Genomic DNA, 19,192 nt, shown 5'->3' on the forward strand with positions numbered 1-19,192 from the left:
CTTCATCAGGTGGCACTACCATGGTGTCATTGCTTTAATGGAAATATTGTTGGTGTATTTGATAGAGAACTTCAAGACAACAGATTACAGTTGTTTATGTGTATGTCCAGAGAGAAAATATTAATACAGAAGTTAAAATTCTCTTTGCAATGCTGCAGAACAATTTCCAGCTTTATATAGATTACAGCATACATAGGCTAACTTTCACATTTCATTATCCATGTATCTTGGTTTCCCATTGTCTTTCATAGAGTCATAGAGTTCTACAACACGGAGACAGGCCTTTGGCCCAAACTGGTCAATGCCAACCAAAACATCCCTGCACTTTTTTTGATTAGATTAGATTCCGTACAATGTGGAAACAGGCCCTCTGGCCCAACAAGTCCACACCGAACTTCCGAAGAGTAACCCACCCAGACACGTTTCCTTCTGTCTAATATACCTAATACTATGGGCAATTCAGCACGGCCACTTCATCTGACCTGCACATCTTTGGACTGTGGGAGGAAACCGGAGCACCCAGAGGAAACCCATGCAGGCACGGGGAAAATGTGCAAACTCCACTCAGACTGTTGCCTGAGGCTGGAATCGAACCTAGGACCCTGGTGTTGTGAGGCAGCAGTGCTAACCACTGATCCCCCGTGCCGCCCCTTGGCCCATAAAACCTCTCTAAACATTTCCTATCCATGTATTTAAAATGCATTTGGACAATACATGGGTAGGAAACGTTTAGAAAGGTTTTATGGGCTAGGGGGACGCACAGGGGGCCCAGTGGTTAACACCCCTGCCTCACAACACCAGGGTCCACTGTACCCTGAAGGTGGCAATGCAGGTCGATAGAGTGGTCAAGAAAGCATAATTCCTTCGTCGGACAGGGTATTGAGTACAAGAGTTGGCATGTTACAGTTGTATAGGATTTTGGATCGGCCATATTTGGAATACGGTGTACAGTTCTGGTCGCCACATTACCAAAAGGATGTGGATGCTTTGGAGAGGGTGCAGAGGAGGTTCACTAGGATGTTGCCTAGTATGGAAGGCGCCAGTTAAGAGAGGTTGAGTAAATTAGTATTATTTTCATTAGAAAGACGGAGGTTGAGGGGGTCCTGATTGAGGTCTACAAAGTCATGAGAGGTAGAGATTGGGTGGATAGCAAGAAGCTTTTTCCCAGAGAGGAGGACTCAATTACTAGGGCTCACGGGTTCAAGATGAGAGGGAAAAAGTTTAAGGGAGATATGCTTGGAAAGTTCTTTACTCAGAGGGTGGTGAGGGTGCCTGGAAAGCGTTGCCAGTGGAGTGGTAGAGGCGAGCATGATAGCATCATTTAAGATGTATTTAGATTGATACATGAATGGGCAGGGAGCAGAAGGATAGTGATCCTTAGAAAATAGTTGACAGGTTTAGATAGAGGATCTGGTTTGGCATTGGTTTGGAGGGTCAAAGGGCCTGTTCCTGTGCCATAATTTTCTTTGTTTTCTTTGTTCTTTGTGTGGCCTCACCAACGTCCTGCACAACTGTACCATATCTTCCCAACTTCTATACTTAATACCCTAACTGATGGAGGCCAGTGTGCCAAAGGCCTTCTTCACTGCCCTGTCTACCTGTGACTGCACTTTCAGAGAACCGTGCACCTGAACTCCAAAATCCCTCTGTTCCATTACACTCCTTAAGGCCCTACCATTCACCATGAAACTCCTACCTCCATTTAATTTTCCAAAATGCAAGACCTCACACTTATCTATATTAAACTCCATTTGCCATTTCTCAGCCGACTTTCCCAGCTGATCAAGGTCCTGCTGCAATTTCTTATAATCCTCCTTGTAGTCCACATTCTACTGTCATTTGCAAATTTACTAATCATGTTTTGTGCATTCTTATCCAAATCATTGACATAGATAACAGCAATAGGCCCAGCACTGACCGCTGAGGCACTCCACTGGTCACAGACTTCCTGTATGACATGCATCCATCCATTACCTTCTGCTCTGACCACCAAGCTAATTGTGTATCTAATTCGTCAGCTCCCCCTGGATTGCATGCGATCTAGAGCAGCCTGCCATGTAGAACCTTATCAAAGGACTTACTGAAATCCGTATTTACTACATCTACTGCCCTGCCCTCGTCAACCTTCCTGATCACTTCATCAAAGAATGCTAACAAATGTGTGAGGCATGCTTTCCCATGCACAAAGCCATGCTGACTATTCCTAATCAAACCCTGTCTTTCCAAATGCATATATATCTTACATTTCAGAATCTTCTCAAGTAACTTACCTATCACAGATGTGAACACTGTCGGAAAAAGGTGGTCATGCCAAATCTAAAGCCTAGTTGTTATCCAAAAGCATACAGGGTCAAATAAAGCTCATGGCAATCTCAGAAACAATAATACTTCAGGAAGCTTAGAGGAGTAAAGAAAGTGAACAGTGATATGAAAAAAGAAATTAGAAAAGCAAAGAGCAGATGTGAAAAGATATTGGCCAGTAATATGGAGCAAAATCCAAAGATGTCCTATCAGTAGATTACGTGCAAAAGGATGACTAAGGAAAAGGTTGGGCTTGTCAGAATCATACATAGTAGCTTGTACATGGATACAGAACTGTTGGGCAAGATTCGAAGTGAGAACTTTCTCTGACTTAGTAAGGGAGATGGTTGATACAATCATGTTAGTTAAAGAGGAGTAGTGTGAAATAAAATAAGCACCATGAAATGAGAAGTATTGAAATGACTTACCTCCATGAAGATGGATAAATCATCAGGACCAGATGAATAGTATCCTCCCTAGGCTGTTAAATAAAGTTAGCAAGGACATAAATGCTCTGAGGTTCATTTCCAAACCTCATTGTATCATTATTCAAAAAGGAGGAGAGGAATAAGCCAAATACTTATAGGCTGGCCCATCTGATTGCAGTAATGGTCAAATAACTGAAATTGCTATTGAGAGATCAAATTAACTATGGATTAATCAGAGGTAATCAGCATGATTTTGTTAAGGGAATGTTCTGTCTTCCTAGCATAATTGAATTTTTTAAGAAAGCAACAAGGATGGTTGATTGGTAGTGCAGTGGATGTTGTTACATGAATTTCACTAAGGCATCTGTCAATGTCCTTCATGGCAAACTGGTCAGTAACATTAAAATCTCTGGGCTACAGGAGAATGTGGTAAGCTGAATCCAAAACTGGCTCAGTGACAAGAAACAAAGAGTCATGGCAGATGTGTGTTTTAGCAAATGGAAAGCAATTTCCAGTGGTGTACCATAAATCTCAATAGGAACCCAAAGGTTTAGTGAGAGGGAGGTACTAAAGGAAATCAGTATTAGTAGGGAAATGATGTTGAGAATTTGATGGAATTGAAAGCCAATAAATTGAAAGGTCTGATAATCTCCATCCCAGAGTACTTAAGGAAGTGGCCTGAGTGGATGCATTGGTGGGCATCTTCCAATATTCTGTAGACTCAGGAACAGATTGGAGGGTAGCCAATGTAACACTTCTGTTTAAGAAAGGAGGCAGAGAGAAAACCGTGAATTATAGACCAGTGAGTCTGATATGGTAGTGGGTAAGATGTAAGTGTCTATTACAAAATAATTAATAGCTGAGCATTTGGAAAGCACTGGCAGGATTGGATACAGTTGGCATGGATTTACAAGGGGGAAATCTTGTTTGACAATTCAACTGGAATTATTTGAGGATGTAACTTGTAGACTTGATGAAGGGAGGTCAGTGGATCTAGTCAAGGTCAAAGCATTTTATGTCTTCAAGAAGAAGGTGGATGCAGCACTTTGGGCTAAAAGGATCAAAAGAAAGGGGATACAGCAGGAACAAGCTATAAAGTTGGATGATCACCGTAATCATTATTAATAGGAGACTGGTTTCAAAATGCCAACTGGCATAGTCCTGCTTTTATTTTCTATGTTTCTATGTTTCAATTTTGGGTGCCATGCAGTTTGTTGCATGCGTTACTGATTTAGTCTTAAATGTGGGAGGCACAGTTGGAAATCTTGCAGACAACACAAAAATTGGCCGGGTAGTTGATAATGAAGAAGATGACTGTCACTGAAGAAGATGACTGTCAACTGCAGAAAGATATCACTTTGGTTAACTGGGTGGAAAACTTGCAAATGAATTCAATTTGGAGAAATAAGAGGTTATGCATTTGGGAAGGGCATTTAAAAAAAGCAAACATAATCAATGGGAGGATCTTGAGGGACCTTGGAATGCATGTCTACAGATCCTTGAAGGTTAAAGGACAGGCAGTGAAGATAGTAAAGAAAGCATATGCGACACTTTACTGGCAAAAAGCAGGTATATAATGCAAGAACTATAGAAGATACTGGTTCAGCTGCAATTGGAGTTCAATGGAAGTTCTGGTCTCCACATTGCAAGAAGGGCATAAGTGCTCGAGAGAAAATGAATAAGGAGATTTACCAGAATGTTACCAAGGCACAAAAATTGCAGGAATGAGAAAGGATTGGCTGGGTGAAGGTTAGATCAAGACATGACTTAATTGATGAGTATAAAATGATGAGGGGCATGAACAGGGAAGAACTGTTTCCCTTAGAGGTCAATTACCAGGGGGCACAGATTCAAGCTGACTGTGAGAAGGTTTCAAAGGGACACAAGGAAAAGCATTTTCACCCAAAGGGTAGTGGTTATCTGGTATTTGCTGCCCAGTGTGGTGGAAACCCTCTTTTTGTTTAAAAGGATCCTGGCTCTGCACCTGAAACACTGGATGCAAGTTTCTGGACCAGGTCCTAGAAAGTGGGATTAGAATGGATGGCTAGTTTATTCAGCTGGTGCTGACACAATGGGCTAAATGACCTCGTGTAGCTATTTTATGGTTGGGGATTCTAAACAGCAAAATGGCTTGCAAAGTACAAAACACAAATTAGAGGGTAGAAATGAAAGGTAGTTTCTCAGACTGGCAACACATGTGATGTGATGTTTGCAAGGATCAGTGCTGGGACCTTTGTTGTTTGAAACATATATAAATGATTTAGATGAAAATGTCAGTGATTGATTAGTAAGTTTGCAAATGACATGAAAGTTAGTTGAGTTGTGGATAGTGAGGAAGGATATCAAAGCATAAGGGAGGACATAAATCGCCTAGAAAATTGGGTGGAGAAATGGCAGATGAAGTTTAAAATGGACAAGTGTGTGGTGATGCATTTTGGGGGATCAAATGCAAGAGGAAAGTGTACAGTAAATGGTAGGACCCTTAGGAGCATTGATATATAGAGGGATCTTTGGGTTGCAAGTCCATAACTCCCTGCAAGGAGCATCACAAGTGGATAAGATAATGGAGTCATAGACATGTACAGCAGGGAAACAGACCCTTTGGTCCAACTTGTACATGCTGACCAGATATCCTAAATTAATCGAGTCCTATTTGCCAGCACTTTGCCCATATCCCTCTAAATCCTTCGTATTTCAATACCCATCCAGATGCCTTTTAAATGTTGCAATTGTCCCAGCCTCCACCCCTTCCTCTGACAGCTCATTCCATACACACACCACCTTCTGTGTGTGAAAGAGATACCTCTTAGGTCCCTTTTAAGTCTTTCCCCTCTCACCTTTCCCCTCTTGTTCTGGACTCACCAGTCCCAGGGAAAAGACCTTGTCTATTTACCCTATCTATGCCTCTCATGATTTTATAAACCTCTATAAGGTCACCTCTCAGCCTTTGATGCTCCAGGGAAAACAGCCCTAGCCTATTCAGCCTTTCCCTATTGCACAAACCCTCAAACCCTGGCAACATCCTTGTCAAGAAGCATACAGTTTTCCTGTCTTCATTAATCATGGCATTGAGTATAAAAGTTGGCCAGACATGTATTGGCTGTATAAAACTTTAGTTTGGCTAAAGCTGGAGTATTGTGTGCAGTTCTAGTCACCACACCATAGAAAGGATGCATTGGAGAGGGTTCAGAATGCGTTTGCTGGGATGTTGCCTGGATTGGAGAATATTAGCCGTAAGGAGATGTTGGACAAACCTGGATTGTTTTCACTACAGCATCGGAGACTGAGGGGTGACCTGATAGAAGTATATTTATACTATGAAAGGTATAGATAGGGCAGATAATCAAAGTCTTTTTCCAAGGATGGAAATATGAATATTATGGAGAACTAAGGTGAGAGGGAAATATTTTAAGGAGATGTGCAAGACAAGTTTTTTGTCCAGGAAGTGACAGGTGTCTGAAATGTACTGCCAGGGGAAATGGTGGTAGCAGATACGATAGCAACATTGAAAAGGCATTTAGACAGACACATGAATAGTCAGAAAATAAAGGAATATGAATCGGATGCAACAGATGGGATTAGTTTAGAATGGCATCTTGGTTAACACAAACATGGCAAGCCTATGCTTTAATATTTTATGTTCTACATGACTGCAAAAACATAAAATTATATTAAATGCACTTATATTTAGTATTAAAGTACTCCTGTACTTTAGGTTGAGGTCATATTTCTTCCTCTTCAATAACTGTCAATACAATTTTTTGCAACTACTATAAACCAGGCTGGATTCTGTCTACAAGGAGAATTTACTAAGAGATCCTGCCACTCTTTTTTGTCAAACAACGACAGCTATGGAACCTAACATTAGCAGTTTTTGTTCTCAGTTTGAACTCAGCAATCCTACATTTAGTGATAATCGTCAATGCAAATGAAATATTCTGTGAATGAAGTCTGGATTTCCTTTATAACAGATTATTATCAGGTTCAGAATGATTAAGAAAAATTGCTAACTTTTTTGTTACTATGTTGCATTAGAACATACAGAAAAAACGTGGGAATCAGTGTTCAACAGATTGGAAGTGCTACTGTTCCCTATTCATTACAGCTGGGGGATTGTGACGTACCTGGATAAAGTAAAGAGCAGTCCCGAATTGCGGAAGGCCAATCGTGAGGTTTGTATTACCTTTTCAAAGAGTAATAAAAATGGTGGCTCACAATATCGTAAGGCCCTTGCTTGCAGTTAGGTCTTCATTGATAAACAAATTGTTTTCTTTATTTATTTCATAATTCTGCATATCCAAAACTAAGCGAAGACCTGTTTGCTGAGTTCAAGGTGATTAATCAGCCACTTAGTCTGGACAGCGGACACTCTCTTAGGAAGAGTCAAAATAGATTTCTAAAGGGAAAATTGCTGGTCTGCTGCTCAGTGGTTAGCACTACTGCCTCACCTTGGTTCGATTCCATCCTTGGTTGACTGTCTGTATGGAGTTTGCATATTGTTTTACTGTCTGCGTGGGTTTCCTCTGGGTGCTCCAGTTCCCTCCCGCTGTCTAAAGTGTGCAGGTTAGGTGTTCTTGGCAATAGGAAATGCAGGGTTACGTGTACAGGGTAGGTTTGGGTGGGCTGGTCCTTGCAGGGTCAGTGTAGACTCAGTGAACCATTGTTCCCGCACAATGGGGATTCTATGAAATTATGATTAGCTTATGTTTTGAAGAGGTAAAAGAAAGGGTCAATGAGACTAATGCATGTGACATTGTATATATGCATTTCCAAAAGTCATTGGTTATATGACTTGTGAGAAAAGATATAAGTCCTGGTATAAAAGGGACAGTGGCAACATGGATACAAAATTGACTGAGTAACAGGAAACAGATGATAATTGATTATTTTTAGGCTGGTGAATGGTTTGTATTGCAGATATCAAGGGCTCAATATTGGGATGCTTGCTTTTCCTGATATATTTTAATGATCTAGATCTTGGTGGGCAGAGGACATGTTTGCAAATGTCACCAAACTTGAAAGAACTGTAATCAATGAAGAGGTGTTATGGACTAAGCCCGACCACTCAAAACATACTTAAGCAGGCAGCCCAGACCATAACTTTGCAATTTGTTTCGGTAAGTGAACAGTGAAAATTACTTGGAGTAAGTTAGCTAGGTTGTCTAGTAGATTTTAAAACATTCAAAAATGTATTCACAAAATTACACTATGAAACACAAAGAACAGAATAAAGAACCCCTACAGAACTCAGTCTATCCAAACTAGACTTAATTATGCTATTTTGAGTACACACACCAGTCCCAGTAAGCAAACCCCCTTTAAACCCAGTATAAATGGAACACATGCTTACAGGTTAAAGTTGCAGGGCGGAAAGAGAGAGAGAGAGAGAGAGTTTCCATACAACTCACTATTGAACTCCTCACCAGTTCAGGACTGAATTAAACTGCTCAGCTAGAGCACTGACCCTTTCATTATACAGGTCACTTCTAAAACATGACCACTTTGGCCTGAAGTCTCATCTGTTTACATATAAACAAAAGGGCTCTCAAAATCCTTTTCATCTCTGTACCAAACCAGACTGATCAGAGCCCGGCCTGGTTTACTATCCCTCTGGAAAAAATCAAGGACAGAGTGTCCTTGAACCAAGGAACAGCTTTTTGAAAAAAAGGAGCTAGCTTTGTGACACCTACCCCCTTAAAAAACAGAACCAACAATACCAAAAGGTGGCTTCATTTTTAAAACTTCCAAACCCCAGTTAGTAATCTAAACACACATATACACTATACTAACTATAGACATGCAAGCATCCACAGGCAAATTCAGGCTAAGTAGACCCACCATTAGAGTATCGATAATGCATCAGCAATCAGGTTTTTGCGACCTGCCACCTGCACAATTGTCAAATTGAATGGCTGCAACAACAACCTCCATCTAAACAGTCTGGCATTTTTGTCCTTAAAATTTTCAACAAATGTCAGTGTGTTGTGATCAGTGAATACGATTGTCTCAGATGCATTGCTGGTAATATAAACACTGAAATGTTGTAAGGCCAACACCAAACGTAAAGTCTCTTTCTCCACCAATGAATATTTCTGTTGATGAACGTTCAACTTGTTGGAAAAGTACCCGATGGATTTTTCTATTCCCTCCTCATCCTCCTGCAGGAGCACCGCACCGACACCCACATCACTGGCATCGATAGCCACCTTGAAAGGCTTCATGTAATCCGGTGTGGCTAATACTGGGGAAGTAGTTAACATATTTATTCAGCACAAACTTTCCATAAAATCCACTCAATCCCAGGTACCATAGTACTGCTTTTTTTTGTAAAGGGTGTGGGAAATTCCCCAATTACTTTCATTTTCACATTCTGTGGGACCATTTGTCCATGTCCAATAACATAGCCCAGGAAGGTGACTTGAGCTTTGGCAAATTCACTTTTGGCTAGGTTTACCACCAAACCCGCCTTCCGAAGTCGATCGAATAAGTCCAATAAATGCTGTAAACGTTCCTTCCATGAATGACTAAATAATCACCAGGTCATCAATAGACACCACACAATTGGGTAATCCAGCAATGACCCTATTAGTCAGTCTCTGAAATGTGGCTGGAACATTTTTCATACCAACTCATATAGCCCACTTGGCATTACGAAAGTCAAAATCGCCTTTGCTCTTTCTGACAGAGTCTCTTGCCAGTAGGTTCTGAGCAAGTCCAACTTAGAAATGTAAGTTGCTTGTCGTACATTTTCAACACAGTCCTCCAACCATGTAATTGGCTATGCATCAGTTTTTGTAACGGTCTTGACTTTGTGATAGTCCACACATAATCATTGGTTACCATCTGGCTTTGGCACCATCACTATGGGTGAGCTCCAGTCACTGTAACTCACTTTGATTATGCCATCTTGGAGCATGCGCTCTATCTCCTTCTGAATCTGTGCCAACTTTAGAGTTATGCCTATAAGGATAATGTTTAATCAGAACAGCATCTCCTTTATCTACATTATGCACAATTAGGTTAGTACTTCCCAGTTTATTTCCACATATCTCCCCATGTGATAGTAATAATTCTTTCAGATAATTTCGATTTTCTTGTGGAAGGTAACTCAATAATTTATCCCAATTTTTGACAACTTCCTCATTGTCCAAGTTAATTTGAAGAATGTCCAACTCAGAAGCCTCTGAACATGGTTCTTCCTTCTGTGCTGCAATCATTAGTACCTTCTCCTCTTGCTTTCCTTCCTTATTAAATACCTTTTGAGCATATTCACATGACACACTCTGTGAGATTTCTTCCTGTGTGGAATCCTTATTAAGTAGTTCGCCTCACTCAGTTTTTTCTCGATTTGATAAGGTCCACTAAACCTGGCTTTTAAAGGCTCACGTGTCACTGGAAGTAATACCTTATCCCCAGTTGCAAAATTGTGAATTTGTGATTCCTTATCCACTTCTTGTTTCATTCTATGCTGTGATACTTTTAATTAAGCAGGAGGGTTTGCCCCATGTCATAAAGGAGAGATTGAAGAAGTGGTGACTGTTCATCCTGGAGACCTAAAGGCTAAGAGAAGATTTGATAGAGGTTTACAAAATCATCAAGAATGGACAAAGTGGAGAATGAAAAGCTGTTTGTTTAAGAGCAAAAATGAAATAGTTTAGATTTAAAGTGACGTGAAACAAAGCATGCATGGCGTGTAAAAAACCTGTAAATTCTTAAGGTTTTGAATGCCGTGCATGGAAATGTGGTGAAGCAAGTTCAAACTGAGTCATTTTAGAGGAAGTTGTTTTTTAGGATAGAAATCGTGAGCAGGGATGTGGGTAAAGGTAGGAGATTGGTGCTTGATACAAAGATGATGCAGGCACAATAGCCTTCTTCTGCACTGTTATAATTCTGTAATTTTGTGAACTGTGATATGTGGCTTTGTTTGTGTCTCTCCACACAAGTGCTAAGGGGTTTGTACAGAGGCCCCATTGGGGAAGGATGGCTTGTGCAGTGACTTTGGCTTTGGCTTTGGCAATGCGTATTCTGTGTCATGGTCCTTCAAAGCCTTTCATTCAACAGATGGGTTTTGTCAAAAAGAACTCGTTGGTGACTTTCAGGGTTTCCCATTTCTTGCCCTGATAGATTAAGATGGGCAAAATGGCCTTCCTCACTCAGAATTAGTTTGTGACCGAGTGGACAGTGAAATGTGCTCACATAAGCCCCTTCAAATTGATCCCTTTAACTTTGCTCCTGCCGACAGGCCTATTATTGTTTAGCGGCTAGTGGACTCACTGAAATTACAGATCCTTCCAAACTTCAGTGCTTGAGCATCTGGTTAACAGATGGCAAAGAGATCACCAAAATTGGAGTAGATCTTTTCCAAAGCCAGGAGCAAGACATTAGTTTGTCTGTTTTGGTTTTAGAAGTATTGCTTCTTAATAATGTGCAAAGGCTGCAAAATGTTATTAATATTCTTAATTCATTGAACAAATCAAAAAAATTAAATTTATGTTGACCTGCTGGTTTTTTGTGTTGCAGGTAGCACTGCTGGTTTTGAGGGAAAATACTCGATTTTCTCAAAGTGTTCCATTGTACAATGCATACAAGGTGAATAAAACCAATGTTTCTTTGAATCCAAGGTCACTAAAATATTTCACACCTAACTACAGTCAAGAGCTGAATTTCTACATTCTAATCTTCTTTAATATTACAGCATGTTCTCATTGCTAGTAACAGCCGAATGTACCAAGGAAGGCTTGATTAATAAGTTTGTAGATGACATGGAAATTGGTGGAATTGTGGATAGTGAAGAGGTTCGTCAAAGTTTAGAGCACGATGTAGATCAGTTGGAAAGTTGGGCAGAGAAATGGCAGATGGAGTTGAATCCGGACAAGTGTGAGGTGATGAACTTTGGGAGATCAAATGCAAAAGGAAAGTACAGCTATGTGACAGGACCCTTAGAAGCATTAATGTATGGAGGGATTTGTTGCCCAAGTCCATAGCGTCATGAAAGTGGCAACACAAGCGGATAAGGTAGTAAAGAAGGCATATAGCATGCTGGCCTTCATTGATCAGGGCATTGAGTTCAAATGTTGGCAAGTCATGTTGCTGCTGTACAAAAAATTTAGTTTGGCAACATTTGGATTATTGTGTACAGTTTTGGTCCTCACACTAGAGGAAGGATATTGAAACTTTGGAGAGGATACAAAAGAGATTTTCCAGGCTGTTGGTCTGAATTGGAGTTTGTTATCTATAAGGAGAAATGGGGCAAACTTGGATTGTTTCCACTAGAGCATCGGAGGCTGAGGGGGTGATCTGATAGAAGTATATTAAAACTACGAGAGGCATGGACAGGGCATCTAGTCAAAGTCTTTTTTTTTCCCAGAGTACAAATGTCAAATACTAGGGCACATAAGTTTAAGGTGAGAAGACGAAAGTTGAAAAGAGATCTGCAAGGGATGTTTTTACACAGAGGGTGATGGGTGCCAGGACTGCATTGCCAGGGTAGATGGTAGAAGCAGATACAATAGCAACATTGAAGAGGCATTTAGACAGACAGATGGGCAGATAGTGAATATAGGAATAGGGGCCCAGATGGGATTAATTTAGAATGACATCATAGTCAGCACAGACATAGTGGGCCAAAGGGCCTGTTCCTGTACTTTACTGTTCTATGTTCTGAAACAAAAAGTGCATTGTGAGTAAAAAGAACTTTGAAGAATCTGCTTAAGCCCAGAAATCTGAATGTAGATTTAAGAAAATCAATGATTTACACTCTTAAAGTTTTGATTTGATTTGATTTTTTTTGTCCAATGTGTGCAGGAGGGTTTCCTGACACAGTATGTGGACAGGCCAACAAGGTGCGAAGCCACATAAGATTTGGTACTGGGTAATGAACCCGTCCGGGTAATGAACCCGTCCAGGTGTTAGATTTGGAGGTAGGTGAGCACTTTGGTGATAGTGACCTCAATTCAGTTATGTTTACTTTAGTGATGGAAAGGGATAGGTGTATACCACAGGGCAAGAGTTATAGCAGGGCGAAAGGAAATTATGATGTGATTAGCCAAGATTTAGGATGCATAGGATGGGGAAGAAAACTGCAGAGGATGGGCACAATTGAAATGTGGAGCTTATTCAAGGACCAGCTACTGCGTGTCCTTGATAAGTATGTACCAGTCAGGCAGGGAGGAAGTTGTCAAGCGCGAGAGCCATGGTTTACTAAGGAGGTTGAATCTTTTGTCAAGAGGAAGAAGAAGGAGAAAGTGAGGTCTGCAGATGCTGGAAATCAGAGCTGAAAATGTGTTGCTGGAAAAGCGCAGCAGGTCAGGCAGCATCCAGGGAACAGGAGAATCGACGTTTCGGGCATAAGCCCTTCTTCAGGAAGAAGAAGGCTTATGTTAGGATGAGATGTGATGGCTCAGTTAGCGTGCTTGAGAGTTACAAGTTAGCCAGAAAAGATCTATAGAGAGAGCAAAAAAAAGCCAGGAGGGGTCATGAGAAGTCATTGGCGGATAGGATCAAGGAAAACCCTAAGGCTTTCTATAGCTATATCAGGAATAAAAGAATGGCTAGAGTAAGATTAGGCCAATCAAGCATAGTAGTAGGAAATTGTGTGTGGAGTCAGAGGAGATGGGGAAGCACTAAATGAATACTTTTCATCAATATTCACACTAGAAAAAGGCAATGTGGTCAAGGAGAATACTGAGATACAGACTATTAGACTAGTTGTGATTGAGGTGCATAAGGAGGAGGTGTTAGCAATTCTGGACAGTGTAAAAATGGATAGGTCCCCTGGGCTGGATGGGATTTATCCTAGGATTCTCTGGGAAGCCAGTAAGAAGATTGCTGAGCCTTTGGCATTGAACGTTCTGTTGTCATTGTCTGCAGGAATAGTGCCAGAAGACTGGAGGATAGCAAATGTTGTTCCCTTGTTCGAAAAGGGGAGCAGAGACAACTCTGGAAATTATAAACTTGGAAGCCTTCCTTCAGTGAAAGGATTATACTTATAGTCATCTTGAGACGAATAAGTTGACTAGGGATAGTCAACACGGTTTAGTGAAGGGTAGGTTGTGCCTCACAAACCTTACTGGATTCCAAACAAGTGGATGAAGGTAAAGTGGAAAGTGGTTGATGTGATGTACATAGACTTCAGTAAGACATTTGATAGGGTTCCCCACAGTAGTCTATTGCAGAAAATACGTAGGCGTGAGATTAAGGATGATTTAGCTGTTTGGATCAGAAATTGGCTAGTGGTGGTGGTAGATGGGAAATATTCAACCTGGATTTCAATTACAAGTGGGGTACTACAAGGATCTGTTTTGGGAGATAGTGAGGTCAGCAGATATGGGAGATCAGAGTTGAGAGTGTTGCTGGAAAAGCACAGCAGGTCAGGCAGCATCCGAGGAGCAGGAGAGTCGACACTTTGGGCCAGAGCCCTTCATCAGGAATGAGGGCACACTGAAGTATGAGGTGATTCACTTCAGAAAGAGCAATAAGAATGCAGAATACTGGGCTAATGGTAAGATTCTTGGTGGTGTAGATGAGCAGAGAGATCTCGGTGTCCAGGTACAAAGATCCCTGAAAGTTGCCACCCGGGTTGATAGGGTTGTTAAGAAGGCATACAATATGTTAGCTTTTATTGGTAGAGGGATTGAGTTTCGGAACCATGAGATCATGCCGCAGATGTACAAAACTCTGGTGCGGCCACATTTGGAGTATTACGTACAGTTCTGGTCACCGCATTATAAGAAGGACAGGGAAGCATTGGAAAAGGTTCAGAAGAGATTACTAGGATGTTGCCTGGCTTGGAGGGAAGATCTTATGAGGAAAGGCTGACTCAAGGCTGTTTTTGTTAGAGAGAAGAAGGTTGAGAGGCGAGTTCATTGAGACAAAGAAGATAGTCAGAAGGTTAGATAGGTTGGACAGTGAGAGCCATTTTCCTCACAAGGCGATGGCTTGTACGAAGGGACATACCTTTAAATTGAGGGGTGATAGATACAGGATGGATGTCAGAGGTATTTCTTTACTCAGAGAGTATTTGGGGGCATGGAACACACTGCTGACAACTAGTAGACTCTCCAACTTTAAGGGCATTTAAATGGTCATTGGATAGGCATATGGATGACAATGGAATAATGTAGGTTAGATGGGCTTCCAATTGGTTCCACAGGTTAGTGCAACATCGAGGGCCGAAGGGCCAGTACTGCACTGTAATGTTCTGTGTTCTATATTCTGTGGTTTTTGTTGTCACATGTACCTAAGTACAGTGAAAGGCTGTGTTTTGTGAGAAGTAGAGGTAGATCATAGCAAACAAGGACTTAGAGATCATGGACAATTAGACAGAGCAAGGCATACAAGGTTATGGCTGCACTGGACATGCACAAAGCAAAATAAACGTTTGCAAGATCAACATTAGTTGAAGTTAGCAGTCTTGAACCTGTGTCTGCTGCCTAACAGGAGAGGTTGTAGGAGAGCATTACTGGAGTGGGATGGGTCTTTGATGGTGTTGGCAGCCTTTCTGCAGCAATGAGAAATATAAATTGAGTCCGTGGATGGAAGGTTGGCTTCCATGATGGTTTGGGCTGTGCACACAAGTTTGGAGAATTATTAATTGTTAACCTGTACGTGATTGTAATTCTGAGTTAATAAGGCTAATTTCTTTCCCCAAAATGAACAGATAGACAGTTTCAATAAAAAGTAACATGATTAATAGTGCTGCTGTTCTAGAATACAAAAACACAAAATCTACATTTACAGATGTTTCTGCTTGTGGGAAGAGGTTGAGAGGTCACATTTTTAGGACAAGGTGTGGCAGATTTAAAACCAAGAGAAAGAATTAAGTCTCACAAACGGTCATAAATCAATGCAAATTTTGACACTGTTTACTTACCAATGTTACTTAACTCTGTAATCTGCCTGTATTGTTCTCAAGACAAAACTTTTCACTGTGCCACAGTACACATGACAATAAATTCAATTTAATTCAATTCAATTCTAGAATGTGGTGCATGCTGGTACACAGAATAAATCCAAGGGTGAGATAGACAGATATTTAAACTAACAATGTCAGAGGTCACACAACACCAAGTCCAATACAAGCTTTGAAAACACAAACTTTCGGAGCACTATTCCTTCATCAGGTGGAGACCACCTGACGAAGGAGCAGCGATCTGAAAGTTTGTGATTCAAATAAACCTGTTAGACTGTAGCCTGGTGTCGTGTGACTTCTGTCTTTGCTCATGTCAGTTCAACACTGGCACTTCCACATCATATGTTAGCAATGGGTTAAGGAATGTGACAATGCTGTCACTTCAAGAGATTTGTTTGTCCTTTTTTTTGAAGAGAGGTTGTAAGGCAAAGGTGCTGAGCTGTCTCTAAGAAAGTAAACTATTTGTGAGGCCTTGGGTTTTTTTTAAAAGTTGGAACAGTAGAAGCAGCCTTGATGTGGCCTGCTCTCACAAACTAAGCTTTCTAGTTTTTTTCAGTTTTTAGATTTAGTTTTAAGCAGAAGTCTCTGGGGTCTTAACAGGGTTGGAAGCTTCAGTGAATGTCTCCAAACTGCTATTCTCTCTGAAATTTCTCTTGGATTTTTCTTCCTCCTGGATTGGAGAACTGCATGTGAGAATTTGTGTCTGAAATTGTCATTTTGCCAATGGGTATATTTATGGGATGTTACTATGTTGGAGCAGTTAATTAATAAGAGGTACTGTATCTATTATTTGATTATGTTTACAATAGTTAATTTTTTCTAAATTCCTCTTCCTTTTGTTTGTGTTTTAACTACAGTGTTTAAATAAATTATGTTTTGCTAAATGTTGAGTAGTTTGAACAGTCACATTGCATCTGGATCACAACACCTTTAAATTATGAAGACCCTAAGGTCAAGGCTACCTTCTTAAAATATATTGGGGGGTCTGGTCAGGTCTATAACAGGAGTTATAGGGAGTGGGCAGGAAAATAGATTTCAGGTCAAGATGAAATCATCTTGAAATTATGGAAACAGTCCAGTCAAAGTCCTGGTTTTGGGAAATGAGCCTGGCCAGGTGAGTAAAATTTTACTGGGGGAGCATTTTGGGAGGGGTGACCATAATACCATGAATTTTAAGATAGTCATGGACAGGGATAACAGCAGTCCTCGGATAAAAGTGATGAATTGGGGGAAGGCAAATGACAATGATATTAGGCAGGAACTGGAGAATTTTAATTGTAGGGTAAATTCATATTGGACATGTGGGAGTATTTCAAACGGCAGTTGATAAGAGTTCAGGAGCGGCACATTCCTGCAAGAATGAAGGCTGGGTATGGCATGTTATGTGAACCTTGGATGACCAGGGATGTTATGACCTCAGTAAAAAAGCAAAAGGAAGCATACATAAGGTCTAGGAGGATGGGCACTGATGAAGCCCTTGAAGTATATTGGGAAAATAGAAAAGAAATTAAACAAGAAATTAGAAGGGCTAAAAAAGTTCATGAAAAGTCATTAGCAAACAGGATTAAGGAGAATCCCAAGGCTTTTTATACATATACAACAAACAAGAGGATACCAGGGAAAGGGTTGGCCCACTTAAGGAGAAAAGAGGAAATCTATGTGTGGAGCCAGAAGAGGTAGGTGAGGTCCTAAAGGAATAGTTTGCATCAGTATTCACCAAAGAAAAGGAATCGGTGGAAGATGATCTCAGGGAAGGGAGTGTCATAGTTCTAGGTCAAGTTGCCATTGAAAAGGAAGCAGTTTTGCACATCTTAAAAAGTAATAAGGTAGGTAAATCCCTGGGTCCTGATGGGATTTATCCCAGAATATTGAGGGAGGCAAGAGATCAAATTGCTGGAACATTGACAGTCAACTTTGTATCTTCTTTGGCCACAGGGGAGGCCCCGGAGGACTGGAGAATAGCCAATGGTGTCACATTGTTCAAGAAAATTAATTCAGAAAATTACAGGCCTGTGAGCCTTATTTCAGCAGTAGGGAAATTATTGGAAAAGATTCTCAGGGACAGGATTTGTATGCTTTACTAGCAAATGGACTTACGAGTCATTGACAAAATGGTTTTCTGCAGGGGAGGTCGTGCCTCACTAACTTGATCATGTTTTTGATGAAGTGATAAAGATAATTGCTGAGGGAAAAGTGGTTGATGTTGTCTACATGAACTTCAGTAAGTCTTTGACAAGGTCCCTTATGACAGGCTGGTACAAAAGGTGAAGTCACATGGAATCAGGGTGAGCTGGCAAGATCGATATGGAATTGCTTAGTCATAGGAGACAGAGGGTAGTAATGGAAGGATGCTTTTTGGAATGGAGGGCAATGACTAGTGGTGTTCCACAGGCATCAGTGCTGGGACCTCTGCTGTTCGTGGTCAACGTAAATGATTTGGAGGAAAATGTGGCGAGGCTAATTGGTAAATTTGTGGACGATACAAAGATCGGTGGAGTTGCAGATAATGAGGAGGATTGTCAGAGGGTACAGCAGGATATAGATCAGCTAACACCATGGGCAGAAAAATGGCCGGTGGAGTTAAATCCAGGCAAATGTGAGGTGATGCATTTTGGAAGGTCAAGTACAGGTAGAAGCAGAATGCTTCAGAGTATTCAGATGGGCAACTTATGCTGCAGCTTTATAGAACTTTAGTTGTGCCGCTCTTGGAATATTGTGCATAGTTCTGATCACCTCTAGTGGAAGGATGTGGATGCTTTGGAGAGGGTACAGAAAAGGTTTACCATAATGTCTGATATGGGGGATTTTAGCTCTAAAGAAAGGTTGAATAGACTGGATTTCGTTTCATTGGAATGCAGAAAGTTTAGGGGTGACCTGAATAGATGTTTATACAATTGTGAATGTATAGAGTGAAAAGTATGAGGCATTTTCCCAGGGTGGAGGGGTCAATTACTAGGGGTCACAGGTTCAAGTTGCGATGGGGGATGTGTTTAAAAGAGATGTATGAGGCAAGCTTTTCAAACAAAGCGTGGTGACTGCCTGGAACACACAGCCAGAGAAGATGGTGGAAGCAGACACAGTGGCAGCATTCAAAAAGCACCTGGACCAATACATGAATTAGGAAGTGAATAGATGGATACAGATCCTATAAGTGAATACAGTTTTAGTGTGAAAGGGTAAAATGTGTCGATGCTGGTATAGCAGGCTGAAGGACCTGTTCCTGTGCTGCACTGTTCTTTGTTCTTCTTTGTTATATCCACAATTGTATTAAATGGCAGAGCAAGCTCAAGAGGCTGAGTGGCGAGCTCCTGCTCCTAGTTCTTATCTTATGTGTATGAAACATTTTCCATGAGCTTCTTTTTGTAGTAATGTAACCATGGTGAATAATCTCCAAAGACAGTATTGTCTGGCAAACAAACAGTCTAAAAATGCCAGTTTACAGTATTATTCAAGAAAGCTACCAGAAGGAAACATGACAGCAAACCTTTTCATGTCGTTGGGTTGTAGATGACCTTTGGGTTTTAATAAATGAAACTCTGAGACCCATGTCCAC

At 40.9% G+C, this 19,192-nt stretch overlaps 1 protein-coding gene across 1 annotated transcript in view; it reads left to right on the forward strand.

Annotated features, from left to right (window-relative positions):
* Positions 1 to 17,097: 17,097 nt before the first annotated feature.
* The window catches only part of LOC148146645 (uncharacterized), a 97,293-nt gene continuing 95,198 nt past the window's right edge, over positions 17,098 to 19,192 (forward strand). Inside the window, exon 1 of the mRNA XM_087997566.1 lies at positions 17,098 to 17,315. Within this exon, the coding sequence (XP_087853692.1) occupies positions 17,098 to 17,315 (218 nt within the window). The remainder of the gene's footprint in view (positions 17,316 to 19,192) is intronic.

Source organism: Chiloscyllium plagiosum, unplaced genomic scaffold, assembly GCF_037043375.1.
Source record: "Chiloscyllium plagiosum isolate Xiang-an unplaced genomic scaffold, Cpla_swu_hap1 HiC_scaffold_20, whole genome shotgun sequence".
Classification (NCBI taxonomy): Eukaryota; Metazoa; Chordata; class Chondrichthyes; order Orectolobiformes; family Hemiscylliidae; genus Chiloscyllium; species Chiloscyllium plagiosum.